Genomic DNA, 27,479 nt, shown 5'->3' on the forward strand with positions numbered 1-27,479 from the left:
CAAGTAAAGTGGAAATAAATACAAGCTGGGAAATAACCCAAATGGCTACGCAGGATGGAATGTCGTTATGTTCAACCCCAAGAAAAGTATCGTGAGCATCAAGAATTAAGTTTTTGGGATGAGGCAAGAAGTTCACAGGATGGATTCCGAGGCCCTAGTCATTTAAATTTACCAGTCATGGCTGAAATATGTTGTGCCAGGTCTTGGCCAGGCCACAAGGCAGAGTTGTCTTGTGACTGAGAAACATTCTGTGGGGAGAGAATTATACGCTTAGTCACAGTATAATACCTGGTGGTTTATCCCTCACAATAACCAAGACGTGGACCATGTACAGTAGATACCTGAAGTGGCTGGAGAAATACCACCAACGATGTCTCTGCAAGATCCTACAAATCCCCTGGGAGGACAGACGCACCAACATTAGCGTCCTCGTCCAGGCCAACATCCCCAGCATTGAAGCACTGACCACACTTGATCAGCTCCGCTGGGCAGGCCACATAGTTCGCATGCCAGACACGAGACTCCCAAAGCAAGCACTCTACTCGGAACTCGTCCACGGCAAACGAGCCAAAGGTGGGCAGAGGAAACGTTACAAGGACACCCTCAAAGCCACCCTGATAAAATGCAGCATCCCCACTGACACCTGGAAGCCCCTGGCCAAAGACTGCCCTAAGTGGAGGAAGTGCATCCGGGAGGGCGCTGAGCTCAGAGTATCGTCGCCGAGAGCATGCAGAAATCAAGCGCCGGCAGCGGAAGGAGTATGCGGCAAACTAGGCTCCCCGCCCACCCTTCCCTTCAACCACTGTATCTCCCACCTGTGACAGAGACTGTGGTTCTCATATTGCACTGTACAGCCACCTAAGAACTCATGCTAAGAGTGGAGAGCGGCGGCAGTCAGGAGGTGGGAATTCGTGAAGCGAGCGGCCTACAAAAGGCCCAACATTTCGAGGAAAGCAGCGGCAGTCGGGAGGCGGGAGTTCGTGAGGCGAGCGGCCGACAAAAGGCGAGCCGGTGCAGCTGCAGCGGGGAGAGAAGGCAAAAAAAGTAGAAAGAAATCGAAAGGTGACATCACAGCCAAGGGAGTAAGTGATTCGCTGGTGATTGGTGAGTAGCTTTTCTTTATCAGTAAGTAACATTTAGCATTGTTGCTAAATTAAGTTTATCTAGGGGTTAAGTCATGGCAAGACAGCTCGGACACGTGTTATGTTCCTCCTGTACTATGTGGGAAGTCAGGCATGCTTCCGGTGTCCCTGGCGACTACGTGTGCGGGAAGTGTATCCACCTGCAGCTCCTGACGGACTGCATTACGGCACTGGAGCTGCGGGTGGATGAACTCTGGAGCATCCATGATGCTGAGAATGACGTGAATAGAACGTTTAGCGAGTTGGTCTTACCGCAGGTAAAGGGTACACAGCCAGATAGTAAATGGGTGACCAACAGGAAGAGCAGTGCACGGAAGGTAGTGCAGGGGTCCCCTGTGGTCATCCCCCTGCAAATCAGATACACCGCTTTGGGTACAGTTGAGGGGGATGACTCATCAAGGGGAGCAGCAGCAGCCAAGTTCATGGTACTGTGGGTGACTGTGCTGCACAGGAGGGCAGGAAAAAGAGTGGGAGAGCTATAGTGATAGGGGATTCGATTGTAAGGGGAATAGATAGGCGTTTCTGCAGCAGCAACCGAGACTCCAGGATGGTATGTTGCCTCCCTGGTGCAAGGGTCAAGGTTGTCACGGAGCAGGTGCAGGACATGCTGAAAAGGGAGGGTGAACAGCCAGTTGTCGTGGTGCATATAGGTACCAACAATATAGGTAAAAAACAGGATAAGGTCCTACGAGACGAATTTAGGGAGCTAGGAGCTAAATTAAAAAGTAGGACCTCAAAAGTAGTAATCTCAGGATTGCTACCAGTACCACGTGCTAGTCAGAGTAGGAATCGCAGGATAGCTCAGATGAATACGTGGCTTGAGGAGTGGTGCAAAAGGGAGGGATTCAAATTCCTGGGACATTGGAACCGGTTCTGGGGGAGGTGGGACCAGTGCAAACAGACAATCTGCACCTGGGCAGGACTGGAACCAATGTCCTAGGGGGAGTGTTTGCTAGTGCTGTTGGGGAGGAGTTAAACTAACATGGCAGGGGGATGGGAACCTATGCAGGGAGACAGAGGGAAATAAAATGGAGGCAGAAGCAAAAGATAGAAAGGAGAATAGTAAAAGTGGAGGGCAGAGAAACCCAAGGCAAAAAACAAAGGGCCACATTACAGCAAAATTCGAAGACAAGCCTGAAGGCTCTGTGCCTCAATGCGAGGAGTATTCGGAATAAGGTGGACGAATTAACTGCACAGACAGCAGTTAACGGGTATGACTTAAACAGCATCACGAAGACATGGTTCCAGGGTGACCAAGGCTGGGAACTCAGCATCCAGGGGTATTCAACTTTTAGGAAGGATAGGCAGAGAGGAAAAGGAGGCAGGGTGGCGTTACTGGTTAAGGAGGAAATTAACGCAATAGTAAGGAGGGGCATTAGCCTGGACGATGTAGAATCAATATGCGTGGAGCTGCGGAATACCAAAGGGCAGAAAACACTAGTAGGAGTTGTGTACAGACCACCAAACAGTAGTAGAGGGGTTGGGGACAGCATCAAACAAGAAATAAGGGATGTGTGCAATAAAAGTACAGCAATTATCATGGGCGACTTTAATCGACAGATTGATTGGGCTAACCAAACTGGTAATGCGGTGGAGGAGGATTTCGTGGAGTATATTAGGGATGGTGTTCGAGACCAATATGTCGAGGAACCAACTAGAGATCTGGCCATCCTAGGCTGGGTGATGTGTAAGGAGAAGGGACTAATTAGCAATCTTGTTGTGCAAGGCCCCTTGGGAAAGAGTGACCATTATATGGTAGAATTCTTTAAGATGGAGTGACAGTTAATTCGGAAACTAGGGTCCTGAACTTAAGGAAAGGTAACTTCCACGGTATGAGGCGTGAATTGGCTAGAATAGACTGGCAAAGGATAATTAAAGGGTTGACGCAGGATAAGCAATGGCAAATATTTAAAAATCACATGGATGAACTTCAGCAATTGTACATCCCTGTCTGGAGTAAAAATAAAATAGGGAAGGTGGCTCAACCGTGGCTAACAAGGGAAATTAAGGATAGTGTTAAAACCAAGGAAGAGGCATATAAATTGGCTAGAAAAAGCAACAAACCTGAGGACTGGGAGAAATTTCGAATTCAATAGAGGAGGACTAAGGGTTTAATTAAGATGGGGAAAATAGAGTACGAGAGGAAGCTTGCAGGGAACATAAAAACTGACTGCAAAAGTTTCTATAAATATGTGAAGAGAAAAAGATTAGCGAAGACAAATGTAGGTCCTTTGCAGTCAGAATCAGGTGAATTTATAATGGGGAACAAAGAAATGGCAGACCAATTGAACAAATACTTTGGTTCTGTCTTCACGAAGGAAGACACATATAGCCTTCCAGAAATATTGGGGACCGAGGGTCTAGCGAGAAGGAGGAACTGAAGGAAATCCTCGTCAGGAAATTGTGTTCGGGAAATTGATGGGATTGAAGGCCGATAAATCCCCAGGGCCTGATAGTCTGCATCCCAGAGTACTTAAGGAAGTGGCCCTAGAAATAATGGATGCATTGGTGATCATTTTCCAACAGTCTATCGACTCTGGATCAGTTCCTATGGACTGGAGGGTAGCTAATGTAACACCACTTTTTAAAAAGGGAGAGAGAAAACGGGTAATTATAGACCGGTTAGCCTGACATCAGTAGTGGGGAAAATGTTGGAATCAATTATTAAAGATGAAATAGTAGAACATTTGGAAAGCAGCGACAGGATCGGTCCAAGTCATGGATTTATGAAAGGGAAATCATGATTGACAAATCTTCTAGAATTAAAAGGGGATGTAACTAGTGGAGTAACTAGGGAGAACCAGTGGATGTCAAGTAGTTGGACTTTCAAAAGGCTTTTGAAAAGGTCCCACTTAAGATTGGTGCGCAAAATTAAAGCACATGGTATTGGGGGTAAAGTATTGAGGTGGATAGAAAACTGGTTGGCAGACAGGAAGCAGAGAGTAGGGATAAACGGGTCCTTTTCAGAGTGGCAGGCAGTGACTAGTGGAGTGCCACAGGGCTCAGTGCTGGGACCCCAGCTATTTACAATATACAATGATTTAGATGAAGGAATTGAGTGTAATATCTCCAAGTTTGCAGATGACACTAAACTGGGTGGCGGTGTGAGCTGTGAGGAGGGCGCTAAGAGGCTGCAGGGTGACTTGGACAGGTTAGGCGAGTGGAAAAATGCATGGCAGATGCAATATAATGTGGATAAATGGGAGGTTATCCACTTGTGGAAAAACATGAAGGCAGATTATCTGAATGGTGACAGATTAGAAAAGGGGGAGGTGCAACAAGACCTGGGTGTCGTGGTACATCAGTCATTGAAAGATGGCATGCAGGTACAGCAGGCGGTGAAGGAGGCAAATGGCATGTTGGCCTTCATAGCTAGGGGATTTGAGTATAGGAGCAGGGAAGTCTTAAAGCAGTTGTACGGGGCCTTGGTGAGGCCTCACCTGGAATAGTGTGTTCAGTTTTGGTCTCCTAATCGGAGGATATTGAGGGAACGCAGCGAAAGTTCATTCGACTGATTCCCAGGATGGCAGGACTGACATATGAGAGACTGGATTGACTGGGCCTGTATTCACTGGAATTTAGATGAACGAGGGGATCTTATAGAAACATAAAATTCTGACGGAACTGGACAGGTTCGAAGCAGGAAGAATGTTTCCGATGCTGGGGAAGTCCAGAACCAGGGGTCACAGTCTAAGGATAAGGGGTCAGCATTTAAGACTGAGATGAGGAGAAACTTCTTCACTCAGTTGTTAACATGTGGAATTCTCGACCGCAGAGAGCTGTTGATGCCATTTTGTTAGATATATTCAAGAGGGAGTGAGATGTGGCCCTGACGGCTAAAGGGATCAAGGGATATGGAGAGAAAGCAGGAAAGGGGTACTGAGGTGAATGATCAGCCATGATCTTATTGAATGGTGGTGCAGGCTCGAAGGGCCGAATGGTCTACTCCGGCACCTATTTTCTATGTTTCTATAACTGTGTCACAGCCAATCACAGTATCGACAGCCCTCTGTGATAGGGTCCAAATCCAACAGTCTGGAATGTATTTCTTCCTTCTCCCTCAGCATAACTCTCAACTTCTGCGACCCAGATTCAAATTCATTGAGGGAGAATGAAAAGTTACCCAGACATTACCAGTTGACAGAGCGCCATATGGCTAATGTGTCCAGTTTCTCCATCAACAAGTTTGAATTGATTTGCTCTGGGGAAGCTCCTGGCCTCCACTCAGCAGTGCTGCCAGGATTAACAATTCTTCAAGTAGAGCACAATCACCTGCAGAAACCAACACAGCATCACTGTCACACTGCTCTTTCCACTCATGGAGCTCGGGTTCAATGGTAGGTGACCTGCCAATTTTCTGTTTTTAATATTTCATTCCATTCATCTAAATCTCCTATGCTATGCACCAAGAGGGCAGGCACGTTTCTAAAATGATCTGGTTTTTAATCTGGCAACGAGGATGACCCATTTTTCATTGGGTTTCCTGCCTGCCGCCAATCTTCCTGGGCCTAGTAGCACATTTTGGTGAGTATGTCAGACACAACTGTTTTTGTAGTGACGTCATGATGTCACTGGAGATAATGGACACATCCGTGCATGAAATAATCACCAGCAAAATGCTCTGCTACAACCGCAGCAGTACACAACCTCCGTGTGTGGAGAAGACCTTAGACCTCATTTGTTTGGCAGCTAGTTTTGAGAGACACTGGCTCAAGTCAATTTGCTCTCTTTAAGGCTTGAGCTGTAATACAACAGCTTGCATTTATGTAGCTCCTTTAAAGTAGTAAAATGCCCCAAGGGACTTCACAGGAGCGTGACCAAACAAAATGAGACACCAAGCCACGAGATATTAGAACAGGTTGGTTAAAGAGGTAGGTTTTAAGGAGTGTTGAGAAAGAGAGGGGTTTAGGGGAATATAAATGCAGTTTAAGTACACAACCACTGCAGGGAGGAAGTGGTCTTCAGTCTCTGCCTGTGAAAGTGGGAATCAATAACCTGCAGCATTAGACAGTGGTGGCTTTTTGAGGGGGTGGTGGGGGAGAGAGATGAAAGAGAGAAGAGTACTCTGATGCACCATCCCACTGCGTCATCATGTATGCCACCGGAATCAACTGACATTTTTGTTTCCTTTACATAGACACAGCACAAGAGAAACTCGGAGACGGAAGATTGCAGCATTGGTTTTAAAAACAAAATGAAATTTGCATGGATTGTTTGTTGCACCAACTGGGAAAAGACAGGTCTAATTAGCAATTGATTACTATTTACAAATGCAAATTAGTTTAATTACAGCCATCAGATGCACTTACAACACGGCAGGCACTACAGTTCAGTGATTTCGTGCACCATCCAACTTTAGTCGTGAGGATGTCAATAAAGTATATTGATGGCTGGGTGAAATTTTCAATCTACATCCAAATTGAAGACTATTTAGTACAGGAATTAAATTTTTTTCCTTCCAAAGTGGGGTTGTATTTAAAAAGAGCATTTTGCACTGGATAATATCAAGGTGATAACAACATTTATTTATATAGCACCTTTAACATAGTAAAACATCCCATATGATGGGACTAAATGAAATGATGAATTAAGAGCATTGCACAAGGTAGATATTGGCACATTAAAATCTATCTCACACACTTAGGGCCCAAGTTTCCACATGATTTGCGCCTGATTTTTAGGAGCAACTGGTGGAGAACGGACTATCTTAGAAATCGCAATTCTCCACATTTTTTTTTCTGCAGTTCTAGTCAAGTAGAACAGTTCTACTTTGGAACAGAATTTTTTCTTCAAAAAGGGGTGTGTCCGGCCACTGACGCCTGATTTCAAAGTTTCCACAGTGAAAACGTACTACGTACTCCAAACTAAGTTAGAATGGAGCAAGTGAAGATTTTTGTAGAACTGAAAAAACCTGTTCTACACATTAAAAAAAAAATCAGGCGCAGGTTACAAATTAGGCGTCCAGAACGAGGTGGGGGGGGGGGAAGGGAAGTCATTAAATTCTACAATAAATCCTTATTTATACTTCTACAAATAAATCCAACCTGAATAAACATTTATAAGCAAAGAAAAGATTAAATAAACCATTTTCCTACCTGTGTGAAAGTGCTTCAGGCACAGAAAATGCTGCAGTCAGCCTGAGGCGCCCGTTCTTCCGGGGGGGGGGGGAGGGGGGAGGGGGGGGGGGGAAGAGAAGAGGAGAGGAGGCGCCTGCTCTTTCCCGCGGGGGGGGGAGGCGCCCGTTCTTCCCGCGGGGGGGGGGGGGTGGAGGAGACCGTGAGAAGGCTGCAAGTGCTGATGGCAATGTGCTTTTATTTAAAAAATGTTCAAAAATTAAACAGCTACAAAGAACTACAAAAATGGCCGAGTGCCAATGTTTTTTTCACACTGAGCATGCGCGAACGCTCCAACGCGCACCGTTGCCGGCAGGAAAAAAAATTTAAATAGTACCCGCCCCCTCCCACTTACAAAATCGGCGAGTGTAGGCTCCGCCCCCCTGGGCACCACGCCAGGCAGACAAGGAGCTGCAGAACGCTCCAGAATCGCAATTATTTTTTTAGGCGCCGTTTTAGGCGCGAAAAACGGGTACCCAGCTCGGAGGGGCGCCCGTTTTTTATCGTGTGGAAACTTGGGCCCATAGAAGTTACAACATGGAAACAGTCAATTTACCCTGCACACAAGCAAATAGTTCTCATCAGTTACCCACCCTGTTCCCATATCCCTTCAACCACCTATGTTGGCATATGAATATAAGACATGAGGAGGTGTCATCAGCCATTTGGCCCCTCAAGCTGCTCCGCCATTCAATAAGAGCATGGCTATGATCTTGGCCTCAATTCCACTTTCCTGCCTGCTTCTATAACCTTCGACTCCCCTATAGTTCAAAAATCTGTCTATCTCCACCTTAAATGTATTCAATGACCCAGCCTCTACAGCTCTCTGGGGTAGAGAATTCTAAAAAGATTCAACCAAACTCAGAAGAAATTCCTCATCTGCATTTTAAATGGACAACCCCTTATTCTGAAACTATGGCCCCTAATTCTCAGAGGGGATACATCCTCTCTGCACCTATCCTGTCAAGCCCCCTCAGAATCTTGTCTCTCTCATTCCTCTAAACTCCAATGAGTATAGGCCCAACCTGCTCAACCTTTCATCATAAGTCAACCCTAACCACTAATCCGAGGGGTGAATTCCACAGCCTCACAACTCTCCCAGACTTGGAAGAACAGAATCGATAGTTGCAGTGCTAGGATTTTTTTCAAATTTCAAGTGGGCAATATACAAAAACAAATTGCACATGGTCACTGTTCAGAATCTCTATCCGAAATCCCAGTGACACCACTTGAGTGTTCGAGGTCACTTATCACGTGCTTGTTCCTGCAAGAGATAACATACAACAAATTCCCAGTCGTGTAGAGTTGTCTGAAAGCACAATGGGTTTTCCATTTCGTGGTAAAGCAATTACGGATGAAGTTCCTATTGCTTTTCCTGTACCAAATCTATTCAAATCAAAACAATGTTTAAAAAAAACACTGATTTATAATACATCTTCACACAACAAATTAATTCAAATTGGAATGACTTGTGTAGACAAAGGTGGCACCTGTTTTATGTACAGCAAGATCCCGCAAACACAGATGAGCAATCAGTTTATCTGTTTCTGGTGGTCAAATAAAATCTCAAGTGCTGGACAAACTAAAGCACAGGAGCCCAACGATGGGTTGGTGCAGTGAATTTAAAGATCAAAATCAGATACTTTCCTGTAAATACAAACACTCCTTAGTCAGGGGAATATGGAGCCCAATTGGGGAAAAAAAAAAATTTCACTGAAATGCAAGGGGAAAATCAAGCCAGGGCTGATGAGATGCAAGTTTCTCCTCTCTAATGGTTATAAAATGGTCAGAATCCAAACTGTGACCTATAAAACACAGGCAACTCAGTCTTACTTGGGCTTGTATTTCCTATTTGCTGGCATTTCCTGTTTGAATTTTGTGCGTCTGGAGGTTTTAAAAGGCTGTTTTTTTAGTCTTGTTACCTCATCAGTGGATAAGTTAGTCACAAATCTCATTGGTGGATAAATCTTAAATCAGAACACCAGGATCTCTTGGTATCAGCAGCGAGACTGGCATAAATGAATGGGAATAAGGATGCAAACTGTACGTGTGGCCCGAACAGATGGTATACACCTGCACAGCCCTTAAAGTCAAAAGGTTTGTATACACCTGTGAAATTAGGCAGTCGCAATGCAGCTCCAAGTGGGCATTGGTCCACAGCCAGAGCTGCTTCTTTCTTTCACAACCTTGGTGTCATCATATTTGACCCTGAAATGAGCTTCAGACCACAGATTCGCGCCATCACTAAGACTGCCTATTTCCAATGCCCATAACATCGCTCGACTCCACCTCTACCCCAGCTCATCGGCTGTGAAACCCTCATCCATGCCTTTGTTACCTCTAGACTTGACTATTTCAATGCACTCCTGGCTGGCCTCCCACATTCTACCCTCCATAGAAACATAGAATATAGAAGTAGGCCATTCGGCCCTTCGAGTCTGCACCGCCATTCAATATCATGGCTGATCCTCTATCTCAACACCATATTCCCGCTTTTTCCCCATACCCCTTGAAGCCTTTTGTTTCTACAAATCTATCTATCTCCCTCTTAAATATATTTAATGACTTGGCCACCACAGCCTTCTGTGGTCGAGAATTCCACAGGTTCACCACCCTGTGAAAAAATTTATCCTCATCTCGGTCCTAAATTTCCTACCCCGTATCCTGAGACTGTGACCCCTTGTTCTAGACTTCCCAGCCAGGAGAAACATCCTCCCCGCATCCAGTCTATCCAAACCAGTCAGGATTTTACACGTTTCAAATAAATCCCCTCTCATTCTTCTAAACTCTAGTGAATACAGGCCTAGTCGACCCAATCTCTCCTCATACGACAGTCCTGCCATCCCAGGAATCAGCTGGTGAACCTTCACTGCACTCCCTTTATGGCAAGTATATCCTTTCTTAGATAAGACCACCAAAACCACACACAATACTCCAGGGTGCAGTCTCACCAAGGCTCTGTATAACTGTAATAAGACATCCTTGGCTCCTGTACGCAAATCCATTTGCAATGAAGGCCAACATAGCATTTGCCTTCCTAACTGCTTGCTGCACCTGCATGTTTGCTTTCAATGACTGGTGTATAAGGACACCCAAGTCCCTCTGTACATCGACACTTCTCAAGCCATCACCATTTAAATACTTTGTCCTTACTTCACATTTATCCACGTTATACTGCATCTGCCATGTGCTTGCCCACTCACTCAACCTATCTAAATCGCCTTGCAGTGTCTTTGCATCCTCCTCACAACTCTCAATCCCACCTAGTTTTGTGTTGTCAGCAAACTTGGAAATATTACATTTGGTTCCTTATCCAAATCATAAACAAGAGGTGATCCAAAACTGCCCGTGTCCTAATTCGCACCAAATCCCATTCACATCTGTGCTTGCTAACATACATTGGCTCCTGGTTAAGAAACGCCTCAATTTTAAAATACTCATCCTTGTTTTCAAATCACTCAATGGCCTCATCCCCTCCAGCCCCACAACCCTCAGATATCTGCGCTCCTTGAATTCTTCTCTCGAGCATCCCTGATTTTAAATCGCTCAACCATTGCTGATCGCGTCTTCAGCTGCCCAGGCCCCAAGCTCTGGAATTCCCTTTCTAAACCTCACCTCTCTAAGACGCTCCTTAAAACCTACCTCTTTGACCAAGCTCTGGGTTATCTACCCAAATATCTCATGATGTGGCTCGGTGTCAAATTTTGTTTAATAATGCTCCTGCAAAGTACCTTAGGAAGTTTTACTACATTAAAGGCCCTATATAAACACAAGTTGCTCTTTCAAATTGATAATCACACTGGAAATAGTTTCAAGAATTCAGAGTATTTAAAATGAGAAAATAAAAACAAATTTCCTGGTAGTTTAGTTTGGGTAAACAGCCTATACACACACATAAATGCATAGCTTACAGGAGACAGTAGTCCATCAGTGCTTTCAGAAATTGGTGTGGGAAGGGAAAACCCAAGAAGAGAGGGCAAGCAAAGGTGGGGCAGGTAGGGTGCGCAAATCATTTGTTTAGAAAGTTGCTCTTTGGAGGTTTGATAGACATTCAACCCTGCATTAAACCCACCCATCTGACAGGTCTATTTGATTACAACAGGGGCGTTTCAAGTGTCAAAGTGTTCCATTCCTCACCAACGATATGCATTACGGGAACATCACATCCAAGCTTTTAGTCACTTCTGGCCTATTCCTGCACCTATTTTCTATGTTTCTACCACCATCTCCTCCTTTTGCTTGGTGTCAATTTTTGTTTGATTATGGTTCTATAAAGTGCCTCAAGACATTTTCCTATGTTAAAAGGTGCTATATAAAATGCAAGTTGCTGTTGAATTCAAAATGCAAACTGTTCAATTTTCTCTCTCCTAGCTAGCTGAAGTTTCAAACCTAAATCTCCAGCAGGCAAGTGTTGAGAGCAGGGCATGGGCAGGACCTTCACTGGCCAGACAGCTGTGCATGTTTACATAGCTCACAAGGGCATTTTCATTCAGCAACACAAATTTATCTATTCAGTGAAATTGTGTTATTAGACACAGCTAAGATGAACAGCATCTTAAGTGATGCCTCAGAAAATAAGCTAAAAATAGAAAACCTCAGCTTACCTTCAACTGCAGAACTTCATCATAAAAGATACTTTGATTTACATATCCTCTAATATATTACAATTTTTAAAACCTAACTTGCTTTTCAAAATGCAATGCGGCAGGGGCCACATCTCAATTTGGAATGCAATTCGATACTAATCAGGAAGAATATTAATACATCATTTGTGAACTAATAACTTTGACTTTCAAGTATCAGGACAATTTACAGAGAGTTCTTCACCACACCTGACTTGGATGCCATATTCCCAAGTACTTTGCATGGTCACAGGATAAGTGGAATTAGCTCATCTCTCAGAACATCTTTACCATTGTGCATACAGACCCACCAACCACAGCAGAGTGCTCTTGGTTGCTCCTTTCAAGCTGGTCTCGTGCAGAAGTATGTCAGGGTGGTGCCCAAGCTGTACGTAGTTTTCAAGTTTAAGCTCTCCTGTTGCAGCTGAAATGACTTGCTAGACTTGCAAAGCACCCTCAGTAAGCATTCTACTGCATTGATTGGCTTTGACAACAGCTGCACAGTGCCTGAAAACTTAGTGGATTAACAAAAAGTCAGGGTTCATTTCCACCATTATTGCTCCGAACTCCATGTAGGTTCAGGTTTCCTGACTCAATGTGTATTGCCTTGCATCGAGTCCATCAGCCATTCCCTGGACTAGGTGCTTGGCTGGCCCAGATCCCTAAACTATCCCAGTCTATTTCCCTCGCATGTGTCACATGATCACAGCTTTAAAAAAAAAAATTCGTTCATGGGATGTGGGCGTCACTGGCGAGGCCATCAATTATTGCCCCTCGAGAAGGTGGTGGCGAGTCGCCTTTTTGAACCGCTGCAGTCAGTGTGGTGAAGGTAATCCCACAATGCTGTTAGGGAGGGAGTTCTAGGATTTTGATCCAATGAAGGAATGGCGATATACTTCCAAGTCAGGATGGTGTGACTTGGAGGGGAAAGTGGAGGTGGTGGTGGTGTTGCCCTTGTCCTTGTAGGCAGTAGAGGTGGCGGGTTTGGGAGGTGCTACCAAAGAAGCTTTGGCGAGCTGCTGCAGTGCATCTTATAGATGGTACACACTGCAGCCACGGTGTGCCGGTAGTGGAGGGAGTGAATGTTTAAGGTGGTGGATGGGGTGCCAATCAAGCAGACTGCTTTGCCCTGGATGGTGTCGAGCTTCTTGAGTGTTGTTGGAGCTGCACTCATCCAGGCAAGTGGAGTATTCCCATCAATAAATTATACATTACAAGAATTAAGCTTTCTTAAAAGCAATTTTGTCCAATTATCTTTTGGATCAAGAACATTCAGACTTCGATCTTGGAAGTTTTTAAACCTTGTAGTTATCATCCTCAAAGTCTTTAAACACAATCCACTATCTGTACAGGAATGAGCCCAATAGGCTAAATAACCCACTCATTCCATACGCTTCTCTAGCAGTCATTAGAAAATAATGCATGGGTACAGTACAACTTACCATGACTGTGCAATCCTCTGAGCCACTGGCGATAATATGATCATTGTGCGGACACCACTCAATGTCCAGCACTATTGCTGTGTGCCCACAAACTGCCGGATATGACTTGTCGATTCGGCCCGTCTGTGAACAGAGAATGACACGTCAACATATTGTTTGAAATGCCAGTACTAACAATTCCCATAAGCTCCAAACATATCGTACATCTCTAGGATCTGGCTACAAATTCAGTCCAGATGATGGCACATGAATTTCCTCCTCCCCACCCGAATGCTGGTCGGTATTACCGTGTGAAAGGAGTCGAGGAAAATCTCAACACAGTTTCTCAGCTGAAAACCATCCATGCAGAACTAATCAAAATTTAGCACTAAACTGGTTTTGTCAAGACACACCACAATGACTAGCATGAGAAGTGTCAGCAGGGGATGCTCATGATGCTGTTTCGATGCATCAGCGGGATAGAGTACAGAAAGTATGGCTCTGCATCTGGCCTGTACCTCACCTCAATCGACAGCGAGCGGAAATCCTCACCTTGGTAAGCAGCTATTCATTCAACTCCAGGCAGAAATACCGACATCTCACACAATGCACAAGTGAACCTGATGTTCACAAATGCCTGGCAAAGTCCCAACTTTTGCAAATTCAAGTCCCCAAGGGATTGCAGCCCAAGGTTCGTGAGCCACGCTACAAAACAGGTTGATGGCATTGAACAGCAAAATACAGCGGATGCTGGCACTGAAGATGGTTGACCAGTTACACAATAGAACCCATATCTGAACACTATGGCACGTGGGCAGGAACTGAAGAGCAGGCCGATTTTGGGTTGGAAATCCTGCTTCAGTGATCTAGGATGCAAATTTAGAAGAGTTTTAAGACATTAAACACAGTACATTTTGGATCGGGGAGGGGGCGAAGAGGTTGTCAGAAATAAAATGCCGCAGTTGACAAGTTAATGATAAGATTTGCACTGTCGCGTTTAGAAAGCCACTGTGCTTTACAGATTGTTCCTACTGAAGTGCGAAAAGGAATTCTGCAACAGGTTGACAATTCGGGAACCAGCTAAGTGCCAATACAGGGGCAGCATGTTAAGGTTAACGAATCAGTTGTTATAAATTGAGATTTAGCTCAGTTACATTCACCTCAAGAGTGACGACATGTTATTCAGAGCACATGAAGTGTCACTTCTAAACATTTTAGTTTTGCGAGGAGCTCTGGTTTACAGAACTCCGCCAATAACAGTGAGCTAAAAGGAAGTTCATGATTGTGCTAACACATTGTCTTGTACAGGCGCCCAGCCATTGTGGCATGGACTTTTATAAAAAGAGATCGTCATTGTTTGAATGAGGCCAGCATTAGTGTGAAAATTTAAACAATGTCGTTTAGCTATGCGAGCAAAATTTATAAGACGAAAAAAAATTGATAGCTTTTACACACACAATAGGGAACAATTCCTTTGATGGATCAACCACAGTGAAGGAACACTGCAGAGTTCCAAACAAGTGAAGCCTTTTGAAAACTCTAGGCATTTCTCAAAAGTTTCTTTATCGATCGAGATTAGACAATTGCATGTGTACAGTCCACATAGGGGGAGAAAATGTTAACAGCTGGGCTCGTGAGATTGTCCTGCCTACGGATTCAAATTGGTCACCAGCTGGCCACGAAATGCGAGCTATAACATCTAGGTTATAGGCAGCAGTACTCTCGCCCCCTTTCTTCTGATCCACACCCTCTCCCAAACTGAAACGGTGGCCTCGCCCAGGCTTCTGTCAATGCTGCTCAACCTGGCAGGTCTTTCAACAGACATATTTTGTGCGATAAACTGCTACTGCAAGTCGTACCACTGACACGTTTTATGCTTCCCTGTACTGTACTTCTGTTTACCACAAAAATGTAGAACACGAGAAAATAGTTAAACCCGTTAAAAATGTCTGACTGGAGGAAATGGTCGAGGCGATAATCTAATCTCTGGGTTCACATGTAGATGGTTTTCTCGGGCGTACCGAAAACGCACCACCTACTACAAGTTCTGGACAATAGGGATTATATGGACAGATCAGACTCGGACAAGTTTTTCGGGCTCAACCGTATTATGTTTAATAAGATTACCATTCAAACAGTGCAAAACAGTACAACCCTGGCTTATCCAATAAACCCTACCATGCTAAGTTACCACGGCTTAATGAAGGAACCCTCCCATGAAATAAACTAACAGGATCCCTCCCAACACTAAACCCCTTGGGTTTGGTTGGGACTTACAATCATCCCCTCATACAGCTAAGTGGTCTTGCGAATGTGTAGGCGCAGGCAATATGTTCACCGATTGCCCGTTGTCTTGCTTGCAGCTTCTTCCTGTACGTCTCGCTCCTGGTTCCGTACCGCCGACGCAGTATCCAAGTTCCAGTTTGAGTCGAGGTCCATTGATGAGGGTTGAAGAGCAGCGCTCACTTCTGGCAGTGTTTCATTGAAATGGAGAGGCAATGGGTACTGATTACTGGATGTCTGTCATTTCCTGAGTTGATGGCCCCCATTAGCAGGTAATGGTTTCGATCTCAAACTGATCTTTATCTCCTGGAAGACAATGGCCCGGCCATTTCCTGCCTTGCACCAGTTTCGGTTGGGGCTGAGTCGTGACTGTGCTTTAATCATCATCATCATCATTGGAAGTCCCTCAAAATCGAGGAAGACTTGCTTCCACTCAGTTCTTAGGTGACTGAGCAGTCCAATACAGGAACCACAGTCTCCGTCACAGATGGGATAGACAGCCGTTGAAGGAAAGTGTAGGTGGGACTGCTTTGCCGCACACTCCTTCCGCCACCTGCGCTCGTTTTCTGCATGCTCTCGGCGACGAGACTCGAGGTGCTCAGTGCCCTTCCAAATGCACCTCCTCCACCTAGGGCGGTCTTTGGCCAGGGACTCCCAGGTGTCGGTGGGGATGCTGCATTTTATCAAGGCTTTCAGGGTGTCCTTGAAATGTTCCCTCTGCCCACCTTGGGCTCGCTTGCCATGTAGGCGTTCCGAGTAGAGCGCTTGCTTTGGGAGTCAGGCATGCGAACAATGTGGCCCGTCCAACGGAGCTGGTAGTGTGGGGTCAGTGCTTCAATGCTGGGAATGTTGGCCTGATCGAGGACACTAATGTTGGTGCATCTGTCCTCCTAGGGGATTTGCAGGATCTTGGAGACATCGTCGGTGGTATTTCTCCAGCGATGAGGTGTCCACTGTATATGGTCCATGCCTGAGCCATACAGGAGGGCGGGTATCACTACAGCCCTGTAGATCATGAACTTGGTGGCAGATTTGAGGGTCTGATCTTCGAACACACTTCCTCAAGCGGCCGAAGGTTGCACTGGCGGCGGTGTTGAACCTCATCGTCTATGTCTGCCCTGTGCTTTAATAATGCGAAGGAACAGTGTCCGAGTTACCTCTTGGGGTATTGTTCCCAGTAATCACTTTAGATGGTGATGACATCAATCGGCCTGGGTTCCCTTCCACCCAGCCTATCGGTGTGAAATGTCTGTTTGCATATGAATGCACCTTAGTCAGGTTAGCCTGGCTCAAACTTCTGCCAGTCAATCCTATTCCCTAAGCCACCCCCACAAGCTTGCCAAACAGTAGTTCTTTCTTGGAGGTTTTGGATTTGACGATTCAAAGTATTGTTCATAAAATTGTTGTAGATATGACACCATTAAAAGGATCATATTACCTGGGAACTGAATTATAAGGCAGTAATCCAATTAAAGGGGATGCTGATGTCACAACTCGAGAAAAACTCCGTTTATATTCCTCAATCTCATTAGATTATGTTCTTGTCCACTTCAAGTGAGCAATTAGAATACCCTGCAAAATCCTGTGTACAAAGCAGGTTTAAAAACCAGCAGCCTGAAAATATCAAAGGTTCATTCCGACTGAGATTTGCCCAGTCAATGTAACAGCTGCAACGTCTCGTATAAATCAACATATTCTCAACTTTTGCAGATAATGGACACCAAGTCCAGAAGGGACTGAAAACAACCCAACCACACCCAAACGTCCTAGAAAGGTTAACAGAGAACACGAACAGTACAAGCAACAGCAGGAAGTAACACAAAATAAAGCAGCTATCATCAAATTAGGAACACATGGACAGGAGATGAGGAGTCCACGATGATCAATACCGTGGCAATGAAACACCACTTCAATAAGTTCCACTTTTTAAAAAACAATACTAAATGAATTTGCTTTGATTACAGCTGCAAGCATCAACTTAAAGATACTTTTATAGTGCAGTAGGGCAGACTCGTGGCTCCCTTTGTGTTGATACTGGATTCTTTTCCCTTCAATCTGTTTCAGTGAATTCACTGACACACGAACACTTTTAGTCTTAGCAACAGAAGACCTTTATTCTGTAGATTCTCCGGCCGGGACCCGTTAGGATAAAGGGAACACTCTCGGTTCGAGCCTGTCCTCCTCTCTCCTGACAAGTCCCGTAACAGTACAAAAGCTCAACACTTATACATTGTTACAGCAGAACACATTTGAGTGACACTCAGTTTATACAATCATTGGTCGATTTCCCCCATAGCATACCCAATTGCAGGCCAACAACTCACCAAATAGGGCGGGCGCCAGGGATGTGTTTATTGTTTCGATTTTCATCACATTTCCCTATTTTACAGCTGTTTATTGCAGCCCCTCGTCTGACTCATGTCTGACTTTTGCTTTTTCACGTAACTCGTGTTTGACCACAACTCTGAGTAATCCTTTGTTTGTGTCGACAGGGCAAATATCGCAGCTGGACAATTTCTCTTGGCCATTTTCCCATGATCCCTTACTAACACATTCGCAAACCTTCTATCTACATTCTCATTTGTTGACAAGTGTTTGCAAATGGTATACCCTCAAGTTGCTGGAGAAATACTACCAATGATGTCTCCGTAAGATCCTACAAATCTCCTGGGAGCACAGGCGCACCATCAGCATCCTCATTCAGGCCAACATCTCCAGCACTGAACACACTCAATCAGCTCCGCTGGGCAGGCCACATAGTCCGCATACCAGACATGAGACTCCCAAAGCAAGTGCTCTACTCTGAACTCCTTCACGGCAAACAAGCCAAAGGGAGGCAGCGGAAGCGCTACAAGGACACCCTGATAAAGTGCGACATCACCACTGACACCTGGGAGTCCCTGGCCCAAGATGGTCCTAAGTGGAGGCAGTGCATCCGAGAGGGCGCTGAGCACCTCGAGTCTCAACGTCGAGAGCATGCAGAAATCAAGCGCAGACAGCGGAAAGAGCGTGCGGCAAACCAGTCCCACCCACCCCTTCTCTCAACGACTACCTGTCCCACCTGTGACAGAGTCTGTGGCTCTCGTATTGGACTGTTCAGCCACCAAAGAACTCACTTCAGGAATGAAAGCAAGTCTTCCTCGATTCCGAGGGACTGCTTACGATGATGACTTTCACCTGGATTAATTACAAGCAGTTCAAGCGTAATGGACCTGCAACATTCTTCAGCTTTTGTTTTCCAAAAATTGAATCAAATTCTCTACAACAACTTGGGTTTATAGTGCGCCATTAAGGTAGAAAAACACCCCAAGTCATTTGAGTAGTGTAAATCAGACAATGAACATCGAGCCAGAGGAAGACATTAGGAGGGGAAGTCGATTTTAAGAAGGGTCTTAAGGAGGAAATAGGTAATTGAAGAGGCGCAGGAGTTTGAGAAAATTCCATAGTGCGATGTAGTACTCTCGTCTCAGAGTCAGGAGGACATGATTGGTTCAAACCCCACTCTGATTTGAGCATATAATCTAGGCTGACACTTCAGTGTAGTACTGTCGGAGGTGCTGTCTTTTGCATGAGATTTTAAACAAACAGAGGGCTTCTATTTGAAGAGGAGCAGGAAAGTTCTCCTGGTCAATGTTCTGATTTTTTGGGGGGAGTGCAACCTCTTCAAAATACCCTCATGTAAAGTTTCCTATTTAAAAGCCGGTGAGCCAGCTGTCCGGGAGCTGCAGAGCACCACTCAGCTTTAAGGGAACATTGCTCCTGGTATCCTGGCCAATATTTAACCTTCAATGTATCTCAAAAACAGATAATCTGGTCATTTTCTCAGATCGGTTTGTGGTTCTGTTTTGTTGGGTAGCATGTAGATGAGGAAGAGGAGGCGGCGAAGGATAGATCCTTGAGGGAATTCAGAGGTAACTGCTCAGGGAGAGGAAGCAGCACCACTGCTGGCTTAAACTGGATAAGTAAAAGGGGAAAGCAAGCAATGATAGTCCCACTGAGCTGGACAAGAGGAGAGGCAAGAGGTTGTTGTTGTGTGGAGAGGAGGTTGGTGTGGACCTCAAAGGCTGCAGCGAGGTTGTGGATGAGATTGGGGGCGGGGGCAGGGGGGGGGGGGGAAGGAGGGAAGGGGGAGAAATGCACAATTAATTAGTCACAGATGATGTCATTTATGACTGATTAGGGCTGTTTTAGTGCTGTGACTGGCTTTGAAAACTGGTTGGGGAGATTTGACTTGGCATTGTGTGTAAGGCACAAATTTGGAAGGCGAAACACATTCAAGGATTTGAGAGGAAAGGGAAGTTGGAGATAGGTGGTATTTTGCAAAGATAAAGGGTCGAGTGTGTGATGGTGGTTTTGACAGGGAGACAGACAGTACCCAAGGAGAGGGAATCATTTACAATGTCAGCCAGCAAGGGGGCCAGGAAGCAAAACAGAGTGGTCACCAGTTAAGTGAGAATAAGGTCAAGGTGGGCCTCGTGCATAAGATGAGCTCGAAGCTGGCATGACCGGAGATGGAAGGGATATTGAGAAATACATATATTCGGGGGGGGGGGGGGGGGGAGGGGAGGAGCAGAGGTTATTGAACACGTGGCCTCAAATCTTAGTGACAAAGAACTCCATGAAGTCCTCAAACTTATTGAAGCTGGGACTGAAGGGGGCAGGCCAGAGGGGTTCAAGGAAATGGTTGGTAGTGCAGAAATGAAGCCGGGGATTATCTTTGCCCTCCAGGATGATCCTGGAGTAGTGGATGGTTTTGACAGGAGTGAGGTCCAATAGAGTTTGCCGTGGTCCCGTCAGATCCACTGATGGATGGCTAAACCAGCAGTAGTGCCACACATGCCATGGTTGCTGAACGTCTAAATACACCCCACATTGGTTCAACACACAAGCACACTTGCATTGTGGTACAAAATTGAATTCATGACAGAAACACCAGGTTAATGGAAAATGAGCTCTGCTACCAACCATCTCCCCAGCCTCCTCCAGTCTCCCCTCCAATAACAGTTACAACCTTGTGCACCCAAAGGTAAAGAATATTCTCCCCTCCCCCCACCAATCACATCGAGATGAATTGAAGTTATGGAGATGACAGCAAACAAAACATGAGGCTATGGTTAAGGAACATTGTTGCAGCAGAGCAGAGGAAGCATTAGTCTACATCTAATGTGGCAAGTATAACTGACCTAGGGATACCCAAGGCACATTGAATGTAAAAAGTTTGAGCATTCCAAATATTCTGGAACGTCACTTAAGAACATAAGAACTTATAAAATAGGAGGTGGTCATTCAGCCCCTCGAGCTTACTCCGCCATTCAATAAGATAATGGCTGATCTTCTACCTCAAGGAGGAGGGCAAGCTTTACAAAAGAGCAGGACAATTCCTATTGCCCAGACCCCTCAGGACAACAAGTGGGAACAGTTTGGGAAAATTGAGATCAGACCTGAAACCTTGGAGTTAAACTGAACAGGAAGCAATCTGGGACATTTTAGGATTTGAATTGCACAAGCAATGGCTCGGAGGAGAAATAAGCCAAGGCTGGAACCACTAAGTGTGCGTCACAAACCCACCTTGCCCAGTTCCATTCTCTATTCTTTTCTATCTAAAAGAGTTTCCCCCTACTTTAGGCACCAGATGGCCAGTAAGCCAGACAAAAGCCATCATTTTGAAATATAACAGCTGATAATTGGAGCCATTTAATGCTCATAACCATGACAAGTGACTATCAGTCAAATAGCTCAGCTGGCTGCAATGCTCCCAGCCAATGCGGGAGGAATGGTAAAAGGAAACTGATCTCTGGGGACAATGGTAAACAGCAGCCAGCAGCCCTCCCACCTTCAGGCAGGTTAATTCAAGGGTCTGTTCACAAAAGAGAAAAAACATTTGACTCTCCGTGTTGGTAAAGTACTAGCACCTGTATTTCAATGAATCAATTTCTCTCACTGGCCCCTTCTTGCCTCCACCACACTCTGAAAAAAGTGTTGCGAACTGGATAAATATGCACGCTAGCTATATAAGGTTTGAAAAGCGAGAACTAATTGGTCACAGATGTGATCAAACCCAGTGTATGGATTTTTGTTGAAGCCATCCAATTACTTTGTTTAAATTTGATCAGGGGAAGGGCAAATCACAGCATGCACACGATGAGGAAACTTTTAACTGGGAAAAAACACAGGAGGAAAGTAGTTAAAAATAAAACATTGAAGGCTTCCTGCTTTTATCGTGTCATCTTTAATCAGAAGTTCTCAACTCCTGAAGATGGCGACTTAATCTAGGTTTCCACAAGTACTAGCAACGCTCCATACCTCAACAAAAGATGCCAGTCTTCATGTGCAAGACTAGACAGTGAGTACTGGCGAGCTGGTTGATCACTGACAGGGGAGGCGGGAGGCATCAAGTCTGGTTCTGTCCTCAGAGGTAAACACGTGCACTAACAGGAGAACTGGATAGCGATCAGAAATGGGAACCCTGGCTGGAGTGTTCCTGTCCCAAAACCAAGGGGACAGAACAGCTGTAATGCAACAGCATCAGCTTGGCGGAGACCAGCTAACATCACACCACACATTGCAGTCACTCACTGAGGAAGTTGGTACTCATTGAAACACGTGACTGACTGACAGTCCTATTTGACCCAGAACTGTGTTTCTTACCCATTATCCCCTCCATCACAAAGACTGCCTTCTTAAATCTTGAACGACCCCCATCTTCACTCCTGTCTCAGCCCACCTGCTGAGATGATCTAAAACTTAGCTGTCCGTGTCTTAACGTGCGGCAAGTCCCGCTCACCCATCACCCCTGTGCTCGCTGACCTACATTGGCTTCCGGTTAAGCAACGCTTTGATTTCAAAATTCTTATCATTTTCAAATCCCTCCATGGCCTCGACCCACCCCATCTCTGTAATCCCCTCCAGCCCCAACCCCTCTCTTCCAGCCCCCTTCTGAGATGTCTGCACTCCTCTAATTCTGCCCACTTGAGCATCACTGATTTTTTTTTTTTTTTTTTTTAAATCGCTCAACCATTGGTGGCCGTGCCTTCTGTTGCCTAGGCCCCAAGCTCTGGAACACTCTGCCTAAACCCCTCCTTCCTCCTTCAAACTTACCTCTGACCAAGCTGTGCTAATTTCTACATGTGGCTCGGTCTCCATTTTTTGGGGGCGTCTCACTCCATTAAAGGCACTATATAAATATGTTGAAATCCTCATCCATACTCTTCTCACCTCTACACTATACCATTCCAATGCTCTCCTGGTTGGCCTACCATCCTCCACAAACTTCAGTCCACCCAAAACTCAGCTGCACGTATCCAACCCCACACCAAGTCTTGGTCACCCATTGCCTCGGTGTTCGCTGACCGACATTGGAAGCATTTTAAGGTATGCAGCCAATTTAAATCTCATCCTTGTATTTAAAAACCTTTCATGGCTTCACTTCTCCCCATCAATGTGAGCTTCTCCACTCCTGCTACCCTCCACGAACTCTGCATTCCTTCAACTGTGGCCGTTTGTGCATCCCCCACTCCTTTTGTCCCACCGCTGGTTTCTTCAAACCTCCCAGTTTCAGAGTGCACTGCCCACCTGCTGTGGATACACCAGCCACCACACGGGCTTGAGAGCTCGGTCTTGGTCCAATGGCAAGGGTTAACCAAGACGACCGGAGACCTGCTCTGCTGCACAGGCCTAGTGAGCACACATATCACAGTGTGGGCTGGACCGTGCTGCCCCTGGGCCCTCGGCTCTTCTGGGCCCCGTATCCTCATCTGTCACACCTCCGCCACAATCTTTCATCGCTTCTCTGCCATAAGAACCCTATACAGCCAGTGTCTCACAGCTAAGCTGGCGTGCCTTGATGACCGAGACACAGAATACCCACAGCACTTGGTCTGCCCTTCAGGCCTCCATAATTAGTGCCTGCGAAGAGACGCTTGGTCACTCAACCAGAAAACACCAGGACTGGTTTGATGAGAATGATCAGGAGATCCAAGAACTAATAGATCACAAGCACAGATCATTTCTGAGCCTTAAGCAACAACCCAGGAGCAGCAAAGCAACATTACAGACGGCTCAAGGCTGAGGTCCAACAAAAATCCCGGGACCTAAAGAACAGGTTGTGGATGGAGAAAGCACAGGAGATATAACAACTGGCCAACAGCCATGATGTGCAAGGATTATTCATCGTAGTCAAGGTCACCTACTGTCCAAACTCCTAAGGCCTCACCCCACTGTTGGCAAGAACGGGGAAACACTCACCAAGAGCATTGAGGCAGTCAGAGCCCGCTGGAAGGAGCACTTTGAAGATCTCCTCAATTGAGACTCTGCCTTTGACTTGAGTGTTTTGACTCCATCCCGCAGCATGCCACTCGCCACCACCTCAGTGAAACCCCAACGCCGCACGAGGTAGGAAAAGCCATAAGACAGCTCACGAACAAGGCTACGGGAGCGGATGGAATCCCTAAGGTATCAAAGTATGGTGGAGAGGCACTGTTGGCGCAGATACATGACCTCATCTCTCTCATCTGCAGTGATTGTGACCATCTTTAAAAAAGGGGACAAGTCAGACTGCGACCACTACTGAGGAATCTCCTTGCTATCAGCCACTGCGAAAGTTGTCGCTAGAGTCCTCCTCCTGAGGCGTACGAAAGCATGGGCTTACACTAAACATCCGTAAGACAAAAGGTCCTCCACCAGCCGGTCCTCGCCGCGCAGCACTGCCCCCCCAATCAAGATCCACGGTGCGGCCCTGGACAACGTGGACCATTTCCCATACCTCGGGAGCCTTTTATCAACAAAAGCAGACATTGATGAGGAGATTCAACACCACCTCCAGTGCGCCAGTGCAGCCTTCGGCCACCTGAGGAAAAGAGTATTCGAAGATCAGGCCCTCAAATCTACCACCAAACTCATGGTCTACAGGGCTGTAGTAATACCTGCCCCCCCTGTATAGCTCAGAAACATGGACCATGTACAGTAGACACCAAGTCGCTGGAGAAATACCACCAATGAGGCCTCCGCAAGATCCTACAAATCCCCTGGGAGGACAGACGCACCAACATTAGTGTCCTGGTTCAGGCCAACATCCCCAGCATTGAAGCATTTGACCACCCTTGATCAGCTCCGCTGGGCAGGCCACACTGCCCGCATGTCAGACATGTGACTTCCAAAGCAAACACTCTACTCTGAACTCATTCATGGCAAACGAGCCAAAGGTGGACAGAGGAAACGTTACAAGGGCACCCTCAAAGCCTCCTTGATAAAATGCAACATTGCCACCGATACCTGGGAGTCCCTGGCCAAAGACCGCCCTAAGTGGAGGAAGTGCATTCGGGAGGGTGCTGAGCACAGAGTCTCATTGCCGAGTGCATGCAGAAAACAAGCGCAGGCAGCGGAAAGAATGTGCAGCAAACTTGTCCCACCCTCCCTCGCCCTCAACGACTGTCTGTCCCACCTGTGGCAGGGACTGTGGCTCTCGTATTGGACTGTTCAGCCACCTAAGGACTCATTCCAAGAGTGGAAGCAAGTCTTCCTCGATTCCGAGTGACTGCCTATGATGCACTGCACAGTATTAAACAGTCGTGGAGAATGGCTGGAAAAGAGATAAGTTAAAAAAAATCGTAATTATTTCTTGGGCTACTCTGAACATTTTCTGATTGAAAAGAACTAGTCATTCCTTCTGGGCTAAAGCTGCGCACCTTCCCACAAAAGCATTTGATTTGGATTAGAGAGAAACAGAGACTTGTGCATGAAGTGTCATTCGTAGCAGTGTTGGGGCCTTCAGTGCCCAAGGACGCCACGGGCCAGTGTAACTAATGATATGAACTGAAAAGGAGGTGCACTTAATTAACTTTTGTGTGGAGTATCAATCTCCCTCCAGCCCAAGTTGTTTCCTCGATACGGTTTAATACACATCCAGTCCCGGAGGGTTAAGCCAGCCTATTGTGATATTTGAAATACTGATTGCTTGTGTTGTACACTGATCAGCTGCCTGCGAGACCAATGACTGTGCAACTCGATTGCTCTGTATCCCCCTTCCCCAATGCCAACACCATCGAGACTTGCCAGGGTTTTACTTCAGTTAGAACTGCATGGCATTTGTACTTGGACATTGTGGTCACACGTTTGCACAGGATTCTCTCATATTTCCACATTATCTGTTTCCTCCTCCCTCCCGAAGTTTACATTGAAATAAAGTCCAAAAAGACCAGTATCATAAAACCAACACACGTCCCATTAAACACATTTTTACAATGAGACGTTCTAACAATGAACACAATCAGAAGTGCATAACTCAGGCGATACAATCTAAAAATTAAAATACTGTATTTCACCTACCTAGGCTAGGGTGGTGGCAATGCAGAATGCTACAATTTTCCCAGAAGCCAAAAAGTCAGCTGGGATGCCTGGTTCCAGCAGTCATACAGCAACTCCTGCTGGAAAGTATGCGTATGTGACCAGCTGTGATGCCCCTCATGGTTAAATAGCCCGGCAACGGTCACCGTCGAGGCTCACACATAAAAGATGCCTTTACAGTTCCAAGAGTGAATCCATGTCTTACAACAGGTATTGACCATAATGTCACAGCAGCAATCAACCATCATACAATACGTCTAACAAGTACCTCAACTGTGAATTAACGATGACTGTCACACAGAATGAAAATCATGGGACTAGTTTAATTCTATTTCTCCAACAAACAAATGGAAAGTATTCTTTTAATTCTCAGAACCCTAATCCAATTTCAGGGTCCAGGTGACTGTTCGAGCTTCTCACCGGAGATCAGTTCCTTATAAATTAACTGTACTCCCTGCATCACTCAGTCACTTATCCTCGATTTAATATGTAGGTTTATAGAAAATTGGGACCCAAACACAGGATAGTTCTACAAAACCCTGACTCAGGCTACAAACTTCAAAGTATGATCCAAATGTCACTCACGAGTGGGGCCACATCAATGCCGATCACTGCGACGCCCCTCCTCCCCCACACCCACATGCCAAACCACACAGCGCCTCAGTGGTCTAATAGTTCATCAACACCTCTGCATAAAAGCAGTTTTGTTATATCTTTATACAATATCACATCAAATCAAACAGTTTTCATTTCAAATGAGCAACACATGTCACAACAGGAGCACAAATATTCTAATATTTCCTTCCCTTGCACTGTACTGCTAGAGGCCCTGATCCAGAGATAGCACCTTCTATATGACCTGCCAGGTCTTGGCCCATGATTGCAATATGCTCAAATTTAAACTCCAGTCACGTCACTGGTCTCTCTCTGAACTGGTAGCGAAGGGCATTTGGAGTAATGCACCTGTGCCAAGCGGCTTTGACTAATGAGCCCCAATCCAGCAAAGTAACCGCATTAGGACCTCAGCGAGAGGTGTTCTGAAAATGCTCGAAAATCGAGTTGCTGCCAGTGAAGTGTATTTAGTGACTGGAGACTACTGGCAGGCACCAAAACCAAGGAAAATGTGTCTCTTCCTGGCTGCCAATCCAACAATTTTACCTTCATCTTGCTGCCAGCTGCAGGGTACCCTAGTTACAAGAGCCAGCAATCAAAGATCAACATAAAAGCAGAATTCGTTACGAGTTTATCAAACACTGTTGGCTTGACATTGTGCACTTTGATTAGGCAGTCCGTTCCCCGCGCCCCCAAAATAATTTTTTTTTTATATATTGACCAACTCTGGGCCAATTAGCAGTATGCTTTGGAATGAGAGGATGCCTTGTAGCAGCACATCTATTTGAAGTATCGGGGTCTGTCAACGCTTTTTACGAAGATCACAGATTTTTTTTTTTACAAAGATCACAAAAGGTGGCAGGCGTCAGTTGTGGCTCAGTTGGTAGCATTCTCGCCTCAGTTGCAGGTTCAATTCCCACTCGAGACTCTGGCACAAAATTTAAC

The 27,479-nt window shown here is 45.7% G+C and overlaps 1 protein-coding gene across 2 annotated transcripts in view; it reads right to left on the reverse strand.

Annotated features, from left to right (window-relative positions):
* Positions 1-27,479, reverse strand: part of coro1cb (coronin, actin binding protein, 1Cb) — a 192,753-nt gene that overhangs the window by 61,538 nt on the left and 103,736 nt on the right. For both annotated transcript variants that reach the window (XM_070887960.1, XM_070887961.1), the window contains exon 3: positions 13,320-13,442. In XM_070887960.1, coding sequence (XP_070744061.1) covers positions 13,320-13,442 — 123 coding nt within the window. The remainder of the gene's footprint in view (positions 1-13,319; positions 13,443-27,479) is intronic.

Source organism: Pristiophorus japonicus, chromosome 8, assembly GCF_044704955.1.
Source record: "Pristiophorus japonicus isolate sPriJap1 chromosome 8, sPriJap1.hap1, whole genome shotgun sequence".
NCBI lineage: Eukaryota > Metazoa > Chordata > Chondrichthyes > Pristiophoridae > Pristiophorus > Pristiophorus japonicus.